Here is a 22736-nt window from a genome sequence, read left to right as displayed (position 1 = left end):
AATATGGAAGAATCCAGTAGCCACGCAGTACATGACTTCTGATAAGTATGGCCTCACTGTATTCGTCAATATTCATTTAACTTATTTCGTGTTAATTTCTAGTTTTATTTGAAATCCAAGTTTAAGAAAATAAATTACTGAAAGGTGGTTATTTCATGTTCTTCCCACCAATGTATTTGCTTTTAATTTACTGAAGGAAAAAGTAACATTGTTGTTTTTCTTTTCTTTCTTTCCTTGTGATCTTTTAGGTCACTCTGCAATGCAGTAAATGCTTACAGCCTGACTTGCAGTAACTGCACTGAAAACTGCACCTATATTCTTTTTAGTAATAAGATCACTTTTCTAATGGACCTGTTGATGCACCAGTTTATGGTATGTAAAATGTTTATCTTAATTTAGCAATTGTTTGCACGGTTCACAAATAGAGTATTTGGGGTGTAGCACACCAGGAGAAATGAGAGAGTCAAGGCTGAAAATAACAGGGACGTTCTTTTGTTATGTGCATTTGGGAACTGTGCATCTACTTTATGTCCATACAAACTGATATGCTTCTGCTAATTAATTCAGCAAAAGCAAACATACGTGTTTGATTCTGATGTATTTCAATATCTGGAATATAAGTTGGTTCAGTGTGTTGCTGTAGTTTGATTTGCTAAAATGGTTCAACAGCAGGCCTCTTTAACTGTGAAAGTTTTAATTTTCCAATGTTTCATTTAATTTGAAATGTCATTAAATATTTTATTTGAAAACTCATTTTTAATTCATTGTGACCTGCTCGTCATGAGATATTTAGTCTTGCTTTTCTAGTTATAAATTGTGTGTATGTATTTCCATGAGCCAAGCAGTTCGTTAATTGAAAAGTTATGTACATACCTTAAATAATTTACATGGCTCTGTTCGAATCAACAAGCCAGAGCCCTGTTGACGAACACTTTAGAAAAGGTACTCCGAAGGGCCTCGACGCAAACAAAGCGAGGTTGAGCGCAGCCTGCGCAGCGCCCACTTCTCACCGCGCCTCTCCGAGAGCGTTGCAGGTGTTGGGTTGCACGTAGCCGTCGCGAGCGGTGCAGGTGTGGTGCCGGGCCGGGCACAGCACCACTCGCGCTCTGCAGAGCGAGCCAGAGCACAGGCTCCGCGGTTAGTGACTCGGGAGACACAATCCGTCAGCGCTTTACAAGTGATGAGATTCATTCAGATGCCAAACACCTTCCCCTTTCGCGGTGTAGCACTGTGCAAAGCCCCACCTGAGCTTTTGCTGAAGAAATACCAAGTGTGTGACAGCAAGTGTCGGCCACCTGGACATCAGAGATGCTGCATAAGAAAACTTCCCTATGCTTAGAGCCGGTCTCAGTCTGTTGCCAAATACTACCCTTGAACTGCAGCAAACTGTAATTAAAGCTTAATGTTGCCCTTGATCCACAGTGGGCTTTTATTTCCTTTGCATAAAGTCTTTCATATTCTCTTCAGGCAAAATTGGCCCTTCAGCTAGCATATCTGCATAATTCCATGAAATACATATTCAAGTAATTCATTTTAAAAAAAATACAGTACTGCTTTTCTAACCCTAACCTGTCCTTTTTTCCCCTCTCCTGAAAAGACAATAAATCAGATCAAGTTTGAGTTTTTCTTTCTTAAGAGGAAGAAGAAAAGACACATGGCAAATTCTTTTTCTTTTTGATTTGATCACCAAAATATTAACAGACACCATTAACAGACCCATCTAAGGAGTCTAAGGGCCTGCAGTATTCCTTAGCTTGGTGAGCTGTATGATGCTGCCTCTGCTCATGTCATGTGTGTTGCCCCCTTATTGTTGGAAAATAAACCCAAATAATATGAAGAGTAATAGATGAGAGCATATATCTGCAGGGCTTTAACAGATTAATGAACAGGTAGAAGTATGCCAGTATTTGCTGAATGCAAAACCAGAAAGAATAAAGCTTGAGAAAACCTCTCTGTGCATTCTTAAATGCAACAAATTTGAACCTTGCATCCAAACAACTTCATGTAGGTTTAGTTTTGCTTTTGTTTATCAAAATCTAGTGCAGTGATTACATGAGCTAAAATTCAGAGCTATACATTTTTAAGAACTGAATTTAAAAAATCAATTTTTATTGGCAAACAAATATTAATTTTCTTTACACAGGTATAATATTTTTCTCCTTATAGAAAGTATTACTTTGGGAATTGCATAAAACAGAATATGTTTTTCTCTAATGAAAGCTTGGGTATCAATGGGAAAATGATGGGAATATCAGTTGTAGAATATTTCATGGTTTTAGTGACATCCCACTTGCCCCAGTTAATTATTCAGTTTCCTATTTAGACCTTCCTCCTGTTTATCTCATACCTGAGGAACTGGTAGAAAACCACCTGCAGGCATTTCTTATTATTTTGCCTTTCTTAGCCTCCTAACCAGCTCAGGTAATGTCTAATTCGGTGGCTATCAAAGTCAGTAGTACTCTTTCTGCTGATTTCAATGGTTAATGGATCAAACCTCTCTACCTACATTCATGGAAGTCTTGTGGTTATGTTGTAAGTTGAGTTATCTAGAGAGTGCTATTGCCACTCCTCTTTGTCTCCTGTAGCTAGAAGATTGTTGTGACATAATGAGAACTTCTGTGCTTGTATGTTTTGGAAGGTTTTACACTGAGAGAAATGAGTTATTACATAGGACTGTGGTAAGCATGTAAGGATAGTTTTTTATTTTGGTTGGATTTTTTTCTAGTCAAGTGACAGCTGTCAAATAATTTTCCATGAAGATACCTGAAAAGAGCCATTTGTGTAAACTATAGATTTCTGGGCATACATTAGTAAATCGTTTTTATTTGCTTTGTAAATAGATTGATTTTTATCTATTACAGATAACTGTCCTTTTATGATTTCATGATAATCCATGAAAGGCATGACATTTTGTTTTCTAACTACATGTTCTCAGATAGATCAAAAGGAAACTTTGCAAAGCTTTTCAGAATAACAAGCTGGACAAGACTGCCTCATCCAGTAAAATGTCTTAGGGGGTTTTGTTCATTCATTCAGATCCTTCCCTTCATAGCACACCTGCTGTTACCAGTTAAAGCATAACACAAACCTATACTCAATAAGAATTACGAATTGAGATATTTTTATTGTTACATTTTTTCATTCACATATGTATGCAAAATTACATGGATTCTTTTTTACTTTATTTTCAAATTTGAGACTACATAGAATTAGAAATCACTATTTCAAGACAGAATCGCTGCAAAGCGCTTCATTTATTCACGTGCACTGTTAATTTTCTGCGCATAAATTAATTTTTGATTGTTTCTGCTTAAGATTAATTGCTAAAGGCCAGGATCAGATTGTTTTTATTCCAGTGCATAGATAACTTCATATAAACACGTTTCATGTAAGCCCGACCTCAGAATCAAAAAGCAGTCAGGGTGGTATAAAAGTCTTACCAGTCTCTTTCCAGCAGTCTGACTTTCCAGAGTTGATTGCCCTTTATATCCTTGGGGCAGATTTTGAAAATTTTAATTGGAATGCTGTATGAGTTGCTTTTTAAAGCCATCTTTAAATGCATAATATCTGAAAATTCTGAATAAAACATCATTAGTGAACATAAAAATATGTGAAATGGACATTGCAGTGTAAGTAGAGATCAGACATCTAAAAATGAGTTGCTCATTACATTTTTCTTCTCCAAAATCCAGTGCTGCAATGTGGGGTCAGTATTATTGACAAATGGCCTATGAAATATTACTCATGAAGTACAATCGATTTGGTTGGATTTAAGCTATTCTGGATATCCAGAGCCATTGAAGTAGTTTTTCTCCCCCATTTATTCCCTGGAATGTGCTGCCATCTAATTTGGATGCAGTACTGCTTACACGTGATGGTCTATGTCCTATGCTGTTTGCTGGTTACTTAACCATCTCTAGTCACTTTTTGAATCTCCTGTACGGCAATAGCGAAGGCGGCTGCATATTTATTTGCGTTGATGATGACGAATTGTAAACGCTTAGGCACGTACGTGCTTCTCAGCTGGTTTGGTCCATTTTAAAATTACATTCCCTTTAATTTTCAGTCTCCATAGTGTTCAGCCCTTGCGACGCTATTACGGGAGGTGCCCAGCTGGGAGATTTTACAAGATGTGGGTAAGGGGAAACAGTATAGCCATTTGCAAGAGATGTCCACAGGAAAATGAGAGTGTCATCTGCAGGGTGTTGACAATACTTACAATAATAATTCAGCTGTGTGGAGAGGGTCTACCCTCCAGGTCACTCTCCCAGTCTCGGAGCTGCTTAAAAAAACCGCCCTCTCTCTGGTTTCCCTTCTAGTTGGGAACCTGAAGACCAGCACCTGAAAGTACCAAGGTTGGGGGAAAAGTACTTCAGGTGGCTGTCAGCTCCGTGAATCAGGCCATTTCCAATGTCAGCCAAAGGCGTCACTCAACGGTGGCAATGTAAAAAAAGCACAAAAAGTTAATGTCCTTTTCTTCCTTTTTAATACGGTAACTTTAAAAAGGCCAAAAACTTTTTTTTTGTAGTTTTGCTCTCCAGTAGGAAGCCAGTATGTTAATCCTGTAGTAAATGTTGAAGTAGGCTAGGAGAGAAGAAATAATGATGTGCTTTAAGCACTTTGAAGTAGGGAGTTAAAAAAGTAGAAGCTTTATCTGCACCGTCTTAAGCTCCCAGACTATGCAGGCAGCTTCCATTTCTTCAGCTCGTTAGTTATTGTGTAAGAAGTCAGACATCTGATAGACGCTGTTTAAAAATGTGCATTTTCCAGAATGTTTTTGAGGCAAGCCCAGCGACTTAGCATGCAGAAAGCACAAAACCGCCACTGTCTGTGGATGAAGAATACAGTATAATTGGCCTAATGAACAGAAAAGGGAGTGCTGTAGAGAGCTTTGAAGAACTCTCCATTTAGGTTTAACAACTCAGTGTTTAAAATGGTTCATGGCTGGGAAAGATTCTCTCTTTATGAGGAGGCTAAAAACATAAATGATTTTTCAGTTACAGAGCTTTACTTGTTAACTGAAAACTATTTTTTTTTCTGTTAACACACAAGAAAAATGTAAAATGTGCACTGATATACAGCTATAGTTGTGGTGACACGAGTCAGTAGGAGTTACGTTCGCAACTATATTAAAAGTGTGCCTAAGTGCTTTACTGGACTGGAGCCATATATTTCAGCATCTTGCAGGATTAAATCCTCGATGCTGGGCACAGCTGAAGAGCTTAGGGCAGCTCTGCCCAAGCAAGGGATTCCCTGCGCGGGGGAATTCTCTGCTGGGTGGTTTGCAGAGGCCGTATCCCGGCTGAGAGTCTGGTCATCAGCGCCCTTTTGCTCAAGAACTGATCTAAAGAAGCTGGGAGTCGGGATTTGGCCCAGCACAGGCAGTCATCATAAACGTTCAAATAGCGTTGAGATGTTGGATGAGTCGAATCGTTGAGCACTGGTTGTATTTTCTACTGTTCCTCAGTGTTTTAGGAACACTTTATACCAATTACTTGACAAATCAATTTAAGTATGTAACTATGCCTGTCAATTTGTCAGTTAAACTATTAAACCTGTGTTTAGAAATAAAAATGTGAAGCATTTTAACATTACTCATTTGTAGCCTATGTTCAACAAACAGCAGTTTTTCTTCATATAATTAACGTATAATCAACACAAAAATCAAAACTGGGAAGCTTTTGTAATTATACTATTCAATCTTAAGATTTCTTATCCCCTTGCTTGGTATAATAATCAACAAGCAAAGTAATACATCATTTTGCAAGCATCCCAATTAATTTTGAACATAAATCTTAACACATTTTCAGGCCATCCAATTAATTATTTCTTCCATAAAAGAGCTGATCTTTCATGACTCATTGAATTCACATAAACGGAAGATATTCAGCATAGCAATGAGTTCAAATTTACCCATTTTACATAAAAAGGTATTTGCTTCTATGTCCTCTTTGACACAAGTGTAAAAAAGAATTGGCTCTCACTTTATTTTAATATATGCTTTCCCCAGTAATCGAATCAGAAAAATCCATTTTGCAATAAATTTTTAATTGTATTAAAATACCAGATCTATTTATTTTATAAAGTAGGAAGACAACTTTATATTAAAACATGAACTTGTGTAACTAAGGGCTCTATACTTAGAAAGTATAGCCCTCAAATATATATTCAACTAGAAGAAAAACATCCTCGGATTATAATAGCAAATGGAATGCTGTAATACAAAATATTACTGAATCTTTTAAGAAATAGGTTATCTATCATTTTGTTATCCTAAGTGGAAAAGAAATGAGTAGCATTCGTTAGTAAATTTTGAAACTTGGTGTTCCTAGCACAAAGTTGCCACATTGAATTGATTTATACATTATAAAGTGTAATCCATCTATTTCACTAAGCAATTAGAACCATTAGGCCTGAATTACTTTAGTGAACATAAGTTACTGGAGCAACACAATATTATTTTTCCTATTGAACCTGAGTAAGCAGCTAAGGACTTCTCACTTGCTCGCTTGGCTCATCACCAGAAGCAGACTATTACAATGAGTTTTAAGTACCAACACAAGGCTCAGAGCTAATGAATAATAAAGAAATGCGCGTGTTGTTCTTTGTCACCAAGTGTTACCAAATCCCTCCTGATACCTATACAGGGAGGACCAGTATTCTGTGACCTCACTTATTTACCAAGTATAAATGATTTTAACTTGAAATGAAAATGAAATTTCAGCCAATATTGATCACTAGTTACAGCATTGAAAGTTTCAAGCTGTCTTGTAAAATTGCTTCCGCAGAAGCCTATTAGTATATAGAATCCAGCACGGTTAGGCGTAGTGAATTTAGCTAGCAGCTACATATTTTGATCCACCTATGCTGTCAATATTTTGTCTGTAAAAGTGGGTATCTTCCCTACACAGACTTCACTTACTCTTCTGGCAGTTTCTCCCTGATCATAATAGGAACTTCACCTGGTCATGCTCCTTAACTGGCTTAAAACAGCTGTGTACTACCTTCTTTGCTTAACCTCAACAGTTAATAAAATTTGTTTTGAAATAAATTATGCAGAAGCTAAGGAGCACAACTGGATTCCTCCTTGTAGACTGGAAAAATTTTGCATTCTCCATCATACTTTGTCACTGTTACCAGACAAAGCCTCCAATGGCCTTGCCATGGCTTGTCTGTGTCTACTGCTCAGATATTTCAGTATACTATTTCCTAAGGGCAAAGTAGTAAAGTAGTACTCTACTTTTTTTTTTTTTTTTTTTTTTTTTTTGCTTTAGTTTCTGTAATTCTTCTAAAGTTAAAATTCCACTCAAAATACTTTGAAAGGATCCGTAGATTCTTACTTTGGGATAATATTTCCGTAATTGCTTATGTCTCTTTTTTTGCTTTTGAGGAGAAAGTCCATAGGGCATTAGAGCTTACTGCAAAGATCATTCCCATGGCCTACAAAGTATATTGCCTTTTTCTGTGAAACGCCACAGCTGTAGCTGCTGTATCACAAGAACTTAGGCCTTTCAGAATACTCTTAGCAGGGTTGGTGGTCTTGAATCCAACTGTTGAGTAGCCTTCTGACGCTGTGTCATGTTTTTCCTAAGTCAAGCAGAGAGTTACCCCACAACAGTAAAGGCTGCTCTTTCCATGGTGAATAGCTGTCTTTCCTCTGTATTATTGAAAACTTTGTGTGTCCTAGAGTTTTAATTTATCTTTGTGATAGCACAATGTGGTAATCAAAATGAACCATCTTATTAGTTTGTTTATTCCCAGTCCAGTTTAAAAAATAATTTTTGCTAGTGACTTATCAAAAATCCTGCATATACATAAGAACAGCACAATCATAATAATGAAATACTTTGCTACTGTAAGGTTTCCTTCAGTTCTCCTACGCTAAATTTCATTTTGGCTTGTTTTGTTTGTTTTAAATTATATTATCTGTGTAGGGTGCTGTAAACCCCTTTTTTGTGCCAGAATACTTAAATGTTCCTCAGCACCGCTAGAATATGTTACTTAATTACTATTTTTTGGTTTATTCATATGCAGCTTTCTAAGTGTTTCTCTACAAATGTTGATTATTTTTACTGAATTACAGTCGTTTTTTTTCTACGTTTTTGCTTTACGTAGGTTAATGTTCCAGAGGACCATAATGCCACTTCAGGCCGCAGTGCAAATAAACAGGTATTTGAAGGTCTAACAACAGGACTTCTCAGGATAACTGCTGTGATTTTTGGATGTCTGATCTCCAGCTTCCCAGATAGACACAACCACTACAATACACTGAAGATAATACAGGAAGTGAAGAGCAAATCCTCACAAGCTGAAGCCTTCAACAGCAGAGTCCAAGACCTGATCAGGTTAAAAAAAAAAAAATTATCTATCTATCTATATATGTATCTCGTGAAGCATATGTAAATCTTTCTTTATCACAGGGGAAGAAAATTACAATGACTTAGGAAAGGAACAAACTGCTTTAACTTAGTAAGAGTAGTATGTGTGTATAATCGGAAGACAACTGGAATGCTATAATTCTCAAAGTTGCTCTTCAAAAAAACTGCAGACAGAAATACAGGGAACTGAGAGAGTGATTTAATTTTGGACTTGATTTTTTCAGTATTCACTTTAGAGAATGAACTATGTTTCTGCATTTATCTGTCTCTGGATTATTGAGTGTCTACAGAAGGTAAAATGTTTTGTTTTTATGTGACCTTCTGTAGATTTGTATTTATTTATATTAGCTTTCAGAAGTTGTTTATGCATCCAAGCATATGGCCTGTCCAAGTCATTCTGACTTGCACTGCTGTTCTCTTTGCTCTTGACTCGCACGTTTTTAGTGAGTATTAGTAGCAAATATCACTCCAATAGTATGTTTTTATCTAAAGCATTAGATAAATATAGGTAACCCCAATATTAATCTCTTCTATATGCAGAAAGTCATGCAACTCCATCTCTAGTTATTATTCATAATTACTCATCTTACTGATGGCAAGGCTTACCAGTAAAGATGGAGGCGAAGAAGTCATTGAGTACTTCTGCCTTTTCCATGTCCTTTGTCACCAGGGTCCATGCCCCATTTAGCAGCAGGCCCACGTTTTCCCTAGCCCTCCTTTTGCTGTGTATGCAGTTGTAGAAGCCTTTCTTGTTGCCCTTCACATCCCTCACCAGATTCAAGACCAGATGGGCTTTGGCTTTCCTGATGCCATCCCTCCATGCTCACACAGTCTTGCTGTATTCCTTCTGGGTCACCTGTCCCTGCTTCCACAGTTCGTACACTTGCTTTTTACGTATGAGTTTTTGCAGGAACATTTATTTCATTTTATGTAGTCCATGGTTTATTTTTGGTTTTCCTCCCACCCCTTCCTATAATTTTGTAATTTTTTCCTCAGATTTTAAGAGCCCAACACTGCTTATGTTTTCACAGAAGTTCATAGAATCCAGTCTTATCTCTTTCTCTTTTAGGACAGATGTTTTATGGTGTTAGATTTTTGTCATCTATAGATCTTGTTGTTTTTTAATTTTTCTGATGAAACTCTAGATTCTTCTCATTTCCAGCCTTGGGGAATTTGTGCATCTTAGCATCTGTCTTTTTTGGAAACACTGGGGCAAATAGTACATTTAGTTTTTCAGTAAGGTCTGCTCCTTCTGCCCGATTCCCTCCTTGACCAATTTTCTGTACTGACCTCTGGTTCTTTATCTTTGATTTATCTTAATTTATTATTATATCACTTTTATTTTGAGTTTCTTATTTTTAAATACTTGTGCTGTGTTAGTATACTAATGTTTGTTCTTTTCAGACTCCTGTCTAGATGATATTTTCTGCAATACTTCATAATATAATCTTTCTTACAATTAATTACTCTTTGCACTTCTTTTATTGGTTCAAGTAGACCTTTTTTAATCCTTGCATTTTTATTGCCAGATAGTATATGTAGCACCCTAATAATCTGTTTCTGCACCTTTTTTCATGTCCTTTTCTTTGGTTGTTTCCCCTAATTACCTTAGAGTTGCTTTCCATAATTTCCATATTTTCTCTCATTCTCTTTACCAGCTGTGTATGCACATTGCCTGTGTGATCCTGCATATCATACATGCATTCACTTAAGCCAGTTATACAATATATAGTGTTACAAAGATTATCCAGTACTTCTTATTAATCTGATTTCAACTCTTATAATGTAGCTATTGTTTAATTGCAATTTTCCTTTCTAAGTATTTTTCTTGAGCAAAATTTCAATCAAAATAATTTGGTAAGTTCTAACAGAGTAAAAGAAAATACATTGTTTTGCTCATCTTTTACTTGTGATATTCTAGTTCTGTGATAAAAAGACTTGAAATGGGACAAGGAAACAATTTTTCTGACTTCTCGCTGCCCCCATGAGTGTTTACAGATTATTCAAAAAATAGCTTGGAAGTGCTAAGCAGAGCCTTGACAAAGCATAGCAACTTAATTTCTGGAGGATTCTGTTCACGCTGGACATATTCCAGTTGTGGACTGCTTAATTTGGAAAGGAATTTCCCATAGTTAAGCCTGGCAAGGTTTGTAGGTAGGGGAAGATATCTTTTATTAGAACAACAGTACAGTTGGGACGAGGTTTTGGGTGCTGCTTTCCAGGTACTCCTCAGATCACAGCTTTTCCTACTGTTTTCATTTTGAGCTCCTAAGGAAGAGAGAGAGTTCATACATAACTGAGGAGACAGTGATTTTAAAACTACTGCATCTTTTATTGCCAAAGTGGGAAGGTAGGTAGCGCATAAGGCAGGGACTGTGAAAGGGGAGAGTGGAGCCTCTTATTTGACAGTTGCATGCAGAGCTTGAGAATGGGATTCTCATCCTGCCTGTGGCATAGCATTCCTACGCAATGCTACACAAAATCACTTACACGTTTTATGCTCGCTCATTAATTTATGAGTCCCGACTTGAGAGCTGGATTTGATTGTCAGCAGTGCTGAGCATATTCAACAGCAAGTCAGTGGGAGCTATGCTTTCCAACATATGATGTGCGGTGTGCTAGGTAATGCCAAATACTGCTGAAAACAAGATCATAGGCCTCTGAAGTTGAACACGGAAAATTAATGCATGCATCGATTGAATGGTTTGTGCTTCTGTTTCTTATATGGAAAATCAGTATACAGGGATGTTATGAACATAAAATATTTCATGCTTGTGAAAGTTTACAGGTACACTAGTCATTAAATACTTTAGAAAGGTGAGTGAGAAAATTACTTTCTCTTGAAATCTCCTTTTTCTACAGCGTGCAGTAGATGTGACAAGGATAAGATAATTTAACAATGAATTACTGTGCACTGTGTGAGCACTTCCTTACCTAGCCATGAGACAGGAGTCCTGTGGAAGGGAAGAGTATATGATCATGTAATTCATCATAATACCACAATGTTTACAAGAAAGAAGGAGTAAAATGTCTGAATGTCTGAGTGCTTGATGTGTGAAAAACCTAACAATAGTCCTTTCATACAGGTTATGTGTGAGATTTTGCACGTCTGTAAATGTTTATTCTCTTTAGATCAGTCCATTTCCCATTACTAAGCCCTAAGGTATTTTCTCATATTTGCAGCTTGTGTTATGCAGGAAAGTGCATAATTTTTGTTTCCTCTTTCTTTTTATATTTCAAAAACGTTCTCTCTTCCATGTAATATCAGGCTATTCTGTTTAGTGAGAAATCTCATCCCAGCATCATCAGGTCCCTCTGAATGGCGGCGCAACCATCTGGCCTGTCAGCCACTCCTGCCAGCTTTGCACGATCTGCAAACGCTGAGGGTGCATTCGTTCCCACTACCCAGGTCGTTAATACAGATGTTAATACCGGACCCAGTATGGACCCTAGGGCACACTTTTACTGCCTGGCCTCCAGCTGGACTTTGTGTTGCTGATCGCAGCCCATCCCTCCACGCTCGGACAGTCTCACTGCGTTCCTCCTGGGTCACCTGTCCTGCTTCTACCTCTTGAACGCTTCCTGTCTATGTTTGAGTTTAGGATATTCAGAATACGTATCTTAGACTGCCCATATGTTCTGTCATGATACCAAATGTATAGCAGCTTTACAGGTTTCTGGTGATACTCAGCCTCCAGGAAAGAAATATGCCCATAGCAAGTTGAGGTGAAATTGGAACCCTCTTAGTCACTGAACGTGCAGTATGTGCTTGTCACAGAATTCACAGTTAATCCAGCTGTTCCATTCTTTTTCTGTTTTCATCATATTTTTGGTTGTGTGTTTTGGGTTTTGCTGTTTTGGGGGAGGGGGTTGTTTTGAGGAGTTTTTTTTCTTTTTTTTTCTTTTCTTTTCTTTTTTTTTTTTTTTTTTAGCAAGCAGTATAGGCACTATAAAGCTAAAGAAGAATCCCCCTCCTTGTCAGTCTTAGTGCCTTTTAAATAAAGTAAGCAAAACACATTTATCCAGCAATGTGTTCATTCTGCTTAAATTGTATAGTTTCACTAATAAATGGTATAGGGAGTCATCAAAACGTTTTCAGACCCTGAAGAAATGGAATTCTGATGATCTGCTACTGAAAATGTGGCACAGGGAGCATCAGTCACCAAACTGAACTATTTGTTGTATTACTTTTCTGTCTTAAGCTGTGCTGAAACCTGCACACGTAGTCATCTTCAGACCTTTTAAAGTCTGGTATGATGTTGTTGGATACGAAAAAGACAGCTGGAGGAGGAAGGCAAGACAAATAGTTGTCACAGATACGAGTGACCTCTAAAACTTCATTGTTCTCGGGTAACCCACCTCCTCCCCAAACAGGTTTGGAAAGAGTGTGAAATTTCAGGCAGTTGTACTCTCCCCATTTATGAATGGAAGGGTGGGAGGTCTGCTTATTGATATTTGTGCTGAACAGACATCTGACACTGACTGCACCAAGTGCAGGCGTACCCTTAAGCTAAGAAGATACATGAGAATCCACCTAGGTCCTTCACCTGAGGCACTCGAAGGGATCTGGTTATAAATGGAGAATGAAAGGCATGATGACAAGGTAATAGCGCAATTAGGAAAAAAGAGAGAGGGCGTTTTAAACTAGTCAAAAACAGACAAATTGTATTATTAATGAGAATCTTTCACCTCCAGGTCATTGTATCATGTGTCCTTGCAGAGTTGATTAAAAAAGAGTTTTAGGAAGACTGGGGAAGAAAGAGAAAAGTTGAAATAAAAATGTGTTGTTTTTCTATTTGGGAAAATTAGACCTGATGCATAAACAACAACTATCTCATCATCATCTGCGTAGCAAAGGGTAGCCAGATTACTGCAATTATGCTACTGCTCTTAAAATGTCTAAGAGATGAAGGGGATAGATTAGAGAGCCTGCACATTCCCCTTGTCTGTATGTGCAATTCTGTAGGGAAGTTTCTGCTCATTACTCCCAGGAACAGTCCCAGTAGACTCAAAATTCTCATCCATTTCTGCTTTGTCAAAAGACCAGCCACTTCCACCACTCTGTATCCAGGCGTGGGTGTAAAGGAAGGTGGGCAAGGAACACGTTTTGTGGATGTCAGTCAGATAGTGGAGATGTTCCTCATCCATCATTTTATTTCCTCTCCTGTCCTTACTTTTCCACAAAGATTTCTAGTGCTCAGCACTCCTCTGTGACTGTGAGATATCTAACTCTGTTCCTGGAATTATCTGCCTGTACTGGCAAGCTTGTTTATCACCTGTATGATTAGGTGGATTTCTTAGATCAAAATCTGCAAGAAACCTAATGCTGGTAGCCTTTCATGTTACTTAATAGAAGAGTCAAACAAACCAAGCTTACCTAAGCAATCGGTGTGTAACTAATAATCTTTGTGTGTCTTTTAATGTTTTTAACTGCTAGACTTCAGCAGTTTTAAAAAAGCCTTTCATCTGACTGCAGTCAGATTTCTTGCTTTGTACTTGGTGTATTTTTATTCGTAATTACTTTCATTGCTCCCAATAGCTTTGTGTCAGAAGGGTAGACTTTAACAGAAATTCTAGCTGCTAGCCTTGAGGAGATATTAATCTCTGAGCAGCAACACTGTCTGAAAAATTACCAAATCTTAGGAGTTCCTGGTTTTCCAAAATTGGACTGTAAGATATTTGTGGAAATAGTTATTTTTCATAAATATTTGTACAGCTCCTAGGGATGAGCATTATCTAATCAAGATTATTTATTTATGATATTGTTTACTTTGTATATTGTTCCATACCTTGGTCAAATCAGTGTGGACATGACATTACGGAAACATATAGCCAGTGATGCCCCCATCTCAAGGAGCTTACACCCTCACAGGCGATCTCTAATAGATGGATTTGACTAAAAAGTAGGCAGAAGACCTGGTAGAGTAGAGTTATATTAACAATAGGTTGGCTTTTATAGACTATAAGTGTAAAAACAGTGAATCAGTTGATGGTGTCTGGAAGGCATCTTAGTTGCCCATGTCTGTTTAGTCAGGTGGTGGGCAAAGAACATAATAGCAGTTTTTCTGATTTTTGACAAGACTTTTTTCCCATTTGATACGGGTGGAGTGGAAGAAAGCACAAAGAAACTCGGAAGAGAAAGAGAAGGAGGAGGTGATTGAAGCTGGAATATTTGTCTCCCCAGAGAAAGTCGATCTCGTACAAGTCAGCAGAATGAGCAGCTGAGCAGGAGTGAAGTCTGAGAAGTTGAATGTTTGGGGTAAAGAAGGGAAAGTGCATGAAGATAGGTGACATGGAAGAAAAATGATCTGCGTGCATGGTACTAAATGGATTTGAGAGCGGTTAAGGATTAGTACCTGCAGTCAGAAAGGACAGGACAATAATGATCAAAGAGTGAAAGAACTTGGTGTGGACAGACAGATCTTTGTGTTAATGTAAAAGGACAAACCACAACATTTTTAACCTAGGTTTCCAAGCTACTGGAAATTTAAAGTGGAAGCTTCAGCCACAGGGAGAATGGTGGTCTGATCTACTCTGATAATTAAAAAATAAAAATAAAAAATAAAAAAGAGGGGGCTTTTTGGCTTAAAAAGTAGTAAGAAGAATAAAGTCACTACCAGGGTTTTGTCTGCACTGAGTTTTGGCTGAGCTGCTGAGGAGGCTTTCTGATCCTTCCTGATAGCTGATGGTTGTTACCTGCATGTTCTGTTAGTCTCTTAACTGTTGCTGATGTTTTAAAAAGAAAAGAAAAAAAGATGGGCAGTAGTTATTATGATATACGTATTGCAATAAAATGTTATCTGGGTAACATCATTGTCTTTGTGAATTAGCATGTCCTAGGAAGTTTGTCTCTTCATGCTAAAAAGAAGTCATGCTGTTGCAGAACTACCAAGATTATTATAAATCATTTAACTATGGCAAAATTCCATTGTCCTTCTAGGACTGTGGTAAAATAAACATTTACATTCATCTTTCTTGAATGATATAATACAAATTATCCTACAACAGGCAGATCTCTTAACAAAAACTACTGATAGTTACAGGGAGCCAGATCTGAAGTTACTGTAGTTTGAACTGTTTTGCTGAATGCTTTTAGAAGGAGTGTTTAAATAATCATAACCTGCATTTTGTATAGTTTGATGGTAGTGAAGTAGAAATTACTTTATCCGAACTGGAATGGGACTATTTTTAATGCAATTTTCCATCCATTTCTAGCTACGTGGTGAACATAGGATTGATAGACAAGTTGTGTTGCTGTTTCCTCTCCGTTCAAGGCCCTGTCGATGAGAATCCCAAAATAGCCACGTTTCTGCAAAATGCCACAGCAGTGTTGCACGGAATATGTCGACTATGTTTTGCTGTCAATGGAAGGTAGGTGCACTCGGTCCGTCATCTCTCGTACATTCAACAGGTAGCAAACTTTGTAACTACCTGCGAACGTTGCATTTGTGGAAGTGAGCTTTCCAAATAGGTTAGAAACCAGAACTGTTCTTAATCACACAGTAAGAACTGGTAAAGAAACAGTGCAGGAAGTTTGCTCTGCTCACCCTTTCATGTCGAGCCGTAATTAGTTACCTGCACTGAGTCTGGATTCTTTTAAGTCATCTATCGGAATTGCAAACTTTATCTCTCTTACTCATCATTATAGAGAGAGTTTTATCACTAGTAATTTTAAGTGTCCAGTCCTAAGGACTTCAGGAGGTATTTTATTATCAACTAAAATCAACTCTTAATTGATTTGTCTCTTGAGTAGCCTAACTCAGCTTTTGTTCTTTAAAATACCACTGTCAGTAAGGGAATTATATTTTTTGTAAAGAAAATTATTATTAGATTTGCCAGGGAATTTTCTAATACAAAATGTTCATTCATCTTAACCTCAGATCTATTTTGGGGGTGGGGGAGATGAGCACAAGGTATGTTTCTGCCTGGGTTTCTGCCAGCAAATCTGGACTTCTGTAATTTACAGCTCTAGGACAGCCTGACCAGGTGGAATGTGTTTTCTAAAGTCAAAGATTTCAAAGCTTCAGGGTCAATGTACTAGAACCACCACATCAGACTGTCCTAGAGTTCAGAAGAAGACAACACTGACAGAACTTTAAAATTAATTTCTGAAAGGGAAAAATGATGCTAGTGATGAAGAACAAGATTTAATAAAATATAAATTAAGGAACAAGGCTGCAGGTAAGAGCTGCTGCAGGGGCACAGGCACATGGAAAAAGAACTACTAGAAATATGAGCCCAGAGAGACTACCCAAACTTACTAAAATTTCCCTTTCTGAGAGCTGCCAACTTGGCATTTTACATTCCAGGGCAATGCTGCCAAAATTCAAATGCATACTAAAAGAATCACCCTTCTCTTAGTGAAATAATAGTTATGGCCACATGAGTGAATAATATAACATTTGGAATTTCTGAAGCTGGCATATGCTTCCAAAAATATTAGAGATCTTTGTACCTCAAAATAATATAGCACTGTGTAGGTGCTTCTTTCAAGAAAATCTGTGCTTTTTAGCAGAGTAAGAATCTTGGAAGGTTGAGCATTTTTCTTCACAGTTGCACAAAAATGTCTGATCTTAGTACCTGCGTATAACAGCAATGCTTTTGATTTTAACCCAAGGTGCTGGTTGTTCACGACTGACTGTGGTTCATTTGCGCATGAAAAGAAACCAGAGGAATGAACTTGCAGATTTCAAAACTGTTGTCTTTCACCTTTAGATCAGAAGCTGTGGTGCAACTAATTAAAAGGGCAGTTTAAATTAAATGTCTTTCATCCCCTAAGTCCGCTCTTATTTGAGAAGTGAATGCAGAGCGAATGCCATGTTGCATAACTCCTTGCTATTTGAGCTGATTAACAGAAAAAGGTGTTGCTGAACACAGATTAAGATGGCCGAAATAGAGCACAAATTTAGTGAATTCTTAAATATGTCACAATAAAATAATATATGTTGTGTAATACCTGATCTATAGCACAAAATGCTGCCTTTATTTGTGAGAGGTACAGATGCCTCTTGCGTTCATGGTAGATAGTAGGATAGCAGTGCAACCTATTCAGAATCTGGTATTTCTGATTCTCCAGCTCAATTTATACATGCTTGAGCACCAAGCAAACATGCCATATTAGACAACTCTGTACATTCAGAGTAACTGTCTAATTACTGATCTTAATTCATTTGAAGTTGTTTTACTGAGTGTGGAGGGCAGGGAATTGGTAAGTACCACCAGTTCTCTGACGCTGTAGCATCGAAGGAAGTTTTGCCAAAAAAGGTATTAGTGTATTAGGCTCTCACCGTTATTACAAGAGCAACATAAAATAATTGTAAAGAAAATGACAGAATTTTCTATAAAGACCACAATAATTATTTTCGCTAGTGCACATAGCTAACTTTCACTACTAATAATGAAAAGAAATACTGTTTTGTGTTAGACAAAGAGCAGATCAGAAAACAAAGCATGAATGGACTATACGGTTGAATAAATAATATATGTATATATTGGAGAAAAAGTTGAAGAGCAGTGGATCTGTGAAAATAGACATTAAATGCTGCCAAAGCTAAGGAGAACTGTTATAATTTGCTGGGATTGTTCCAGGTCACAAGTTTAATTTCCTTTAAAGTGGCCAATAGTGGATCCCTAAAAAGTATTAAGAAAAGCCTAAGCTATACCTCCTCTAAGAAGTATTAAGAAAGGCCTAAGCTATACCTCCCCCCAAAAGTTTTCCCTGCCTCTAAGGATTTTTTTGGAGCTAAAAATTCTCACATACAAAGAAGGAGTGTTTGTATCCTGTAGCTCTGGTGGGTCTTTCTCCCAGGAACTTTTCTAATTACTTTTTGAGTGCATGTAAACTTGTGTGTGCAAAATATGTCTAAACCAAGCTCTAAATTGATACCGCATGCTTATTTGGACAGTTATTTCATGGAAATTTTCCTTTATACGCTAGGCAGGGAAGAGATCTCAGTCAGGTGCTTGGGCTCCAGGTCTACACCAAGAACTTCATGGCAGACTAACAGTCCTCCTCTTTTGTTTAAGAGTATTGTCCTTCACTGTTCTTATTCTGTTTTCATTAAGATTCCCAGGTTGGATCAGTTGTAGGTAAGATGTCACAACGATATTGTTTAGTAGAGAATAGTCTCAAATGGTATCATATATGTATCTCAGTATGAAATGTTACATGAGGTGTATGACTGATCTACAGTAGAAGATAAAAATTAGATACATTAAACTAAGATACATTTTTATTCCCATGGTAGACTTAAAAAAAAAAAAAAAAGTCCAAAATCATGCAGCTAGATACAGTAAAGGAAAATCTTGCTAATGTGGTAACATAAATTGAAGAATTCTCAATTTTAACATCATAAAAAGTTATTGAAGTGAGGGAATCCATTCTGAACATATGTTATAAACATATCTCATTATAAGAGAGGGATTTTTCTTTTCATTTATTGTCAAGGTCTTTAAAAAGATTTAACTTTAATATTGATCTTACCTTTCAAATGTTCATTTTTGGTACTGGCTAATAAATGCTTGATGGATTCTTTTAATTTAAGGTTTGCTGTGGATGTGATACCACATTTTCCAAACACTCGGTAATATGTGTAAACGATTGTTTGTTGAAAACATTAACCGTACGCAACTCCATGTGGACCTTACTGTGATTATTTTTATATCCTCATGTAAGAATCAGTGAGGGTGACTTGGCACCTCCTGTTCAAAGTCCCATCTTATGCCATGTTGCATCCGTTGCTAGCAAGGGAGGTGAAAGCTTGTTTCTCACTAATGAGTTTAAATATAGATAGATATGAGAACTGAAAATAGGTCATTGTCTTTTATTGTATGCAGTAAGAAACCATAAAATGCGCATGTGAATATCAAGCTCTCTCTATTTGCTGAGCAAAAGATGACACCTGGCATTTGATAATAAGACTTGAAAATTGTGGACTTGATAATACTTAGCTTTTTTTGCTCACCATTGAGGGTAATAGTAGGCAGAATTATTAATCTGGAATAAAGCAGATTATTAAACAGACTTTTTACAGAACAACAATAGATATGGATATATAAACCTGTCTTGCAATTTGTGCCCAAATCCAGGTGCTTAACAGTGTTCAGGATGATAGCCTCGTTTTCCAAAGGAGTTTTTTATTGTAACTAGGGGAGGTATAAGGCATGTTTGGGGGCCTTGAATCCTGACCGCGCATGTGGAGCGTCCTTGGCTTGTGAATACAGGCAGAAAGCAGTGAGCTGGCAGGAACTCGGAGCGGGTTCTGCCTCAATAAAGACGTTCCCCTGCTGCCCCGGCTTACCTTTCCCTGCCCCTCAGCGTGAGTAAGGCACGTTAAGAAATGAAACGCGAAGAAAATACATGGCGAGTCCTTCATCAGTACAGTGAGGATCTTGCTTATGTTCATGTCTGTTCCTGTACAGCCTAGTGTTCATCACATCTCTATCCCTTTTTCCTCGGTAAGTGCCTGGAAGGAAAATTTCTGCCCAAGAAGTGTGGCCGTCCCTCTGCAGAGGGCTCCTGCTAATGCCTCGTTTCACCTGTGCCCGTTAGCAGTGTCTGCCGACGCCTCCGCCAAAATGTAGCATATTGCTCACGCTACGCCAGTAGGTGTGAGATCCGAACGAAAGCTGGGAATGAGTAGAGCTCCCAGCGACGGATCTGGAGTTGTGCGGGATCTCTGGAGGAAGAAGCGCCAGCAGCTGGGCGAGCTGAGTTCCCGGCGGCAGCGCAGCGACGGGGTTAGCCGCCGAGGGACCGGGCCCTTCGCCCCAGGAGCAGTGCGGCAGGCTAACGCAGGCACACAGGGGAAAGTGCGTTGTGCCTAAGCATAGCATTGCAAATAGTAGTCCCTCAAATCAAGGCACTTCTTGGGACATCAACTTTTAGAAAGCTCTGCCATTGCCTTGGTGTTAGGAACGTCTGCGAGCTCCTCACTGATGTGCCGGGAAGGCAGAAAGTCATAGCAGTAGGGAGCTAAGTTGTGACATTAGGTGTTATCTCGAAACAGTGTGGGCATACGTATAAATCTTTGTCAACAGCTGAAGAAGCTGTGGTTACCAGCTGCCGGGGCAGAATGCTGCAGTTACCTAGGGTTTGGTCCAGAAAGACAGCGAACGTCGTGTCACAGATAGGGGAGGAGGTGGGCTGGGCTGGGCCGGTCGCGGATTTATTACCGTAGTGGAGATCATGCCTGTTTTGGTTGCTGGGTGGTGAGTCGGATGCAAGTAGTCGGCTTGAATACTGGTTACGCTTCTCACCACTTCCAACAGGGAGCAGATCCAGCAAGTACTGTGAACTAGTGAAAATTTACTCCTGAAATTACTAAAATGTTTCAAGTCACCCATGTTATGCAGTGCTGTAGTTCCTAGCTTGATAACGTGAATTGTAACAAGGTCTGACAGATGCTAAATACTGATTTATACTCCTTTAATTATTATCTTCCCTCTTTATTTTGACATCTTTATCTAAATGAAATAATTCAGAAACAGAAATACGGATGGTAGTTTTTAAATCCTAATATTAAAAAAAAAATTATATTCTAAGCCTTTTGAAAACATATGTTTCCATTTGGCTTGATGTTTTTAATCAAGAGTATATATTTCAAATATACAAACATTATAATGTATGCCCTTAAAAAGGCTTGTCTGCTTGTTAGCTCAGTCAGGTTTTAAAGCAATATGTTTTCAAATATAAATAGTTTGTTCATATTGACGCTTGCCGAAATTGTAGTTCTGTACTTGTTCTGCAGAGTATGCTGTTTCTCATCAGGCTGTAATAGCATTCCTGTTTATAGTGAATAGTGGTGTATTTTAAGCAATGAAGTATCACTGGTTAGTATCTTTCTATCCCGGGATTGCTATATCCCCATTTTCATATTTTTGTAACCTTTTTTGTAAGTCATCTGAACCCTGTACCCGTTCTTGAGACTCCTTTATGGCAGCATCTGATTATCGTAGTGGCAGCCCTTGGTGAAGATTGCCTGCCTTTCAGTAAGCTTTTTTAAGAACCTGTAGCTTCTTTGACTATAATACAAATATTCACCTATTTTTCTGTCCTAATTAGAGACAGGAATTTTGTAAATGTTGCTTCTCTTCAGCGTAGATTCTTACTTGGCCGTCAGCTGCTGCCTGCTTGCCGTGTGCTGAATTGGAAAGGCGTTGGAGAGAGCCGTGGTCTGGGGGTATAAACCACATGTTCGTTTTCAGAGGCTTCATGTTGATAGCTGGTAACAATCAAAGTGAAATGTAAATGCTGCAGTGCTAGTGAATACTGGGAAAAGACGTGTATACTGGCACGTGACGTGTATGTTTTCCCGTTGGCTCAAATATGAGCTTATTTGCAGAATTCTTTTCTTCTAGTCACTTGTTGCTCTGCTCGCTGACTTCAGAAATAGGGCAAATTTGTATTTTTACCTGCTCACTTTGGTTTGTTTGTTTGTTTTTACTTCAGTTATCACTGAATTTTCACTGGGCCTGCATTTGACTAAAAAGGTTTTGAAATCTGCTAAATGTATGAAATTTGCTGTTTTACAAACGCTCACAGCAGCAGACATGAAGGTTCATGCTTTATTTTCCCATATCTCATATACTTTTTTTTCTTCTTTACAGCCCACAAGCAGTATGAATAACGTCTTTTACCTTTTTATGGTAAATATTTAGGCTTAAAGTGGTTATAACTGACAGTTAAAAGCAACAGCAGCCAGTGGCCTGTTCAGGTACAAATTAACTGTAATACAGGCAAAATCAAAAATAAACATTTCTAACAGTTCCTTCAATTCCACAGTAGTTTTTTTACAAGCCAAACCTAGCAGACAGAATGACTTTTTTTTTTTTTAATAGCTTTGTCCTGTGGTATAACTTTAAATTTCCTTGTCTTTTTTTGTGAAAAAATAATGCTTGCATTTTAAGTGAATTTTGCAGTTGACTTTTTTTATATATATATTTTGATTCATTCGCTGCTCCGGAGCAGCAAAAAACAGTAAAAGGATTCCATCCAGCTGTATAAGCTTTTTCATATGGGACTGTTTAAAAGTAATGATGGAGTGAGAGCTGAAAGTAAGCTAACTTTAACCTATGGTAAAATTGGTCAGTCTTCTCATTGCATGTAGTCACACAAAATTGCTGTGAGGTATTGTATACAGTAATTAATTTGGAGTTATCATTTGATCATGAACATTCTTCAGCTGATAGTTTTTCTGTTGTATAGTTTTGAAAAACCTAAGATAGAATTGACATTAAGAAATACTAGTTGGCAAAAGGTGCTGTGCTATCACATGCAACTACGGAATTAAATATTCTAGTTACTTGAGTGTAGTTAAGTGATAGTTAGCACACTTTGGCTACTGCATATTGCACAAT

General features: G+C 37.8%; 1 protein-coding gene across 6 annotated transcripts in view; it reads left to right on the top strand.

Annotated features, from left to right (window-relative positions):
- Positions 1-22736, top strand: part of SCAPER (S-phase cyclin A associated protein in the ER) — a 193762-nt gene that overhangs the window by 140682 nt on the left and 30344 nt on the right. For all 6 annotated transcript variants that reach the window (XM_064517566.1, XM_064517565.1, XM_064517564.1 and 3 more), the window contains exons 25-27: positions 249-372; positions 8116-8345; positions 15594-15749. In XM_064517566.1, the coding sequence (XP_064373636.1) occupies positions 249-372; positions 8116-8345; positions 15594-15749 (510 nt within the window). The remainder of the gene's footprint in view (positions 1-248; positions 373-8115; positions 8346-15593; positions 15750-22736) is intronic.

Source organism: Dromaius novaehollandiae, chromosome 10 (assembly GCF_036370855.1).
Source record: "Dromaius novaehollandiae isolate bDroNov1 chromosome 10, bDroNov1.hap1, whole genome shotgun sequence".
NCBI classification, from domain to species: Eukaryota; Metazoa; Chordata; class Aves; order Casuariiformes; family Dromaiidae; genus Dromaius; species Dromaius novaehollandiae.
This window is presented reverse-complemented; position numbering and strand designations above follow the sequence as displayed.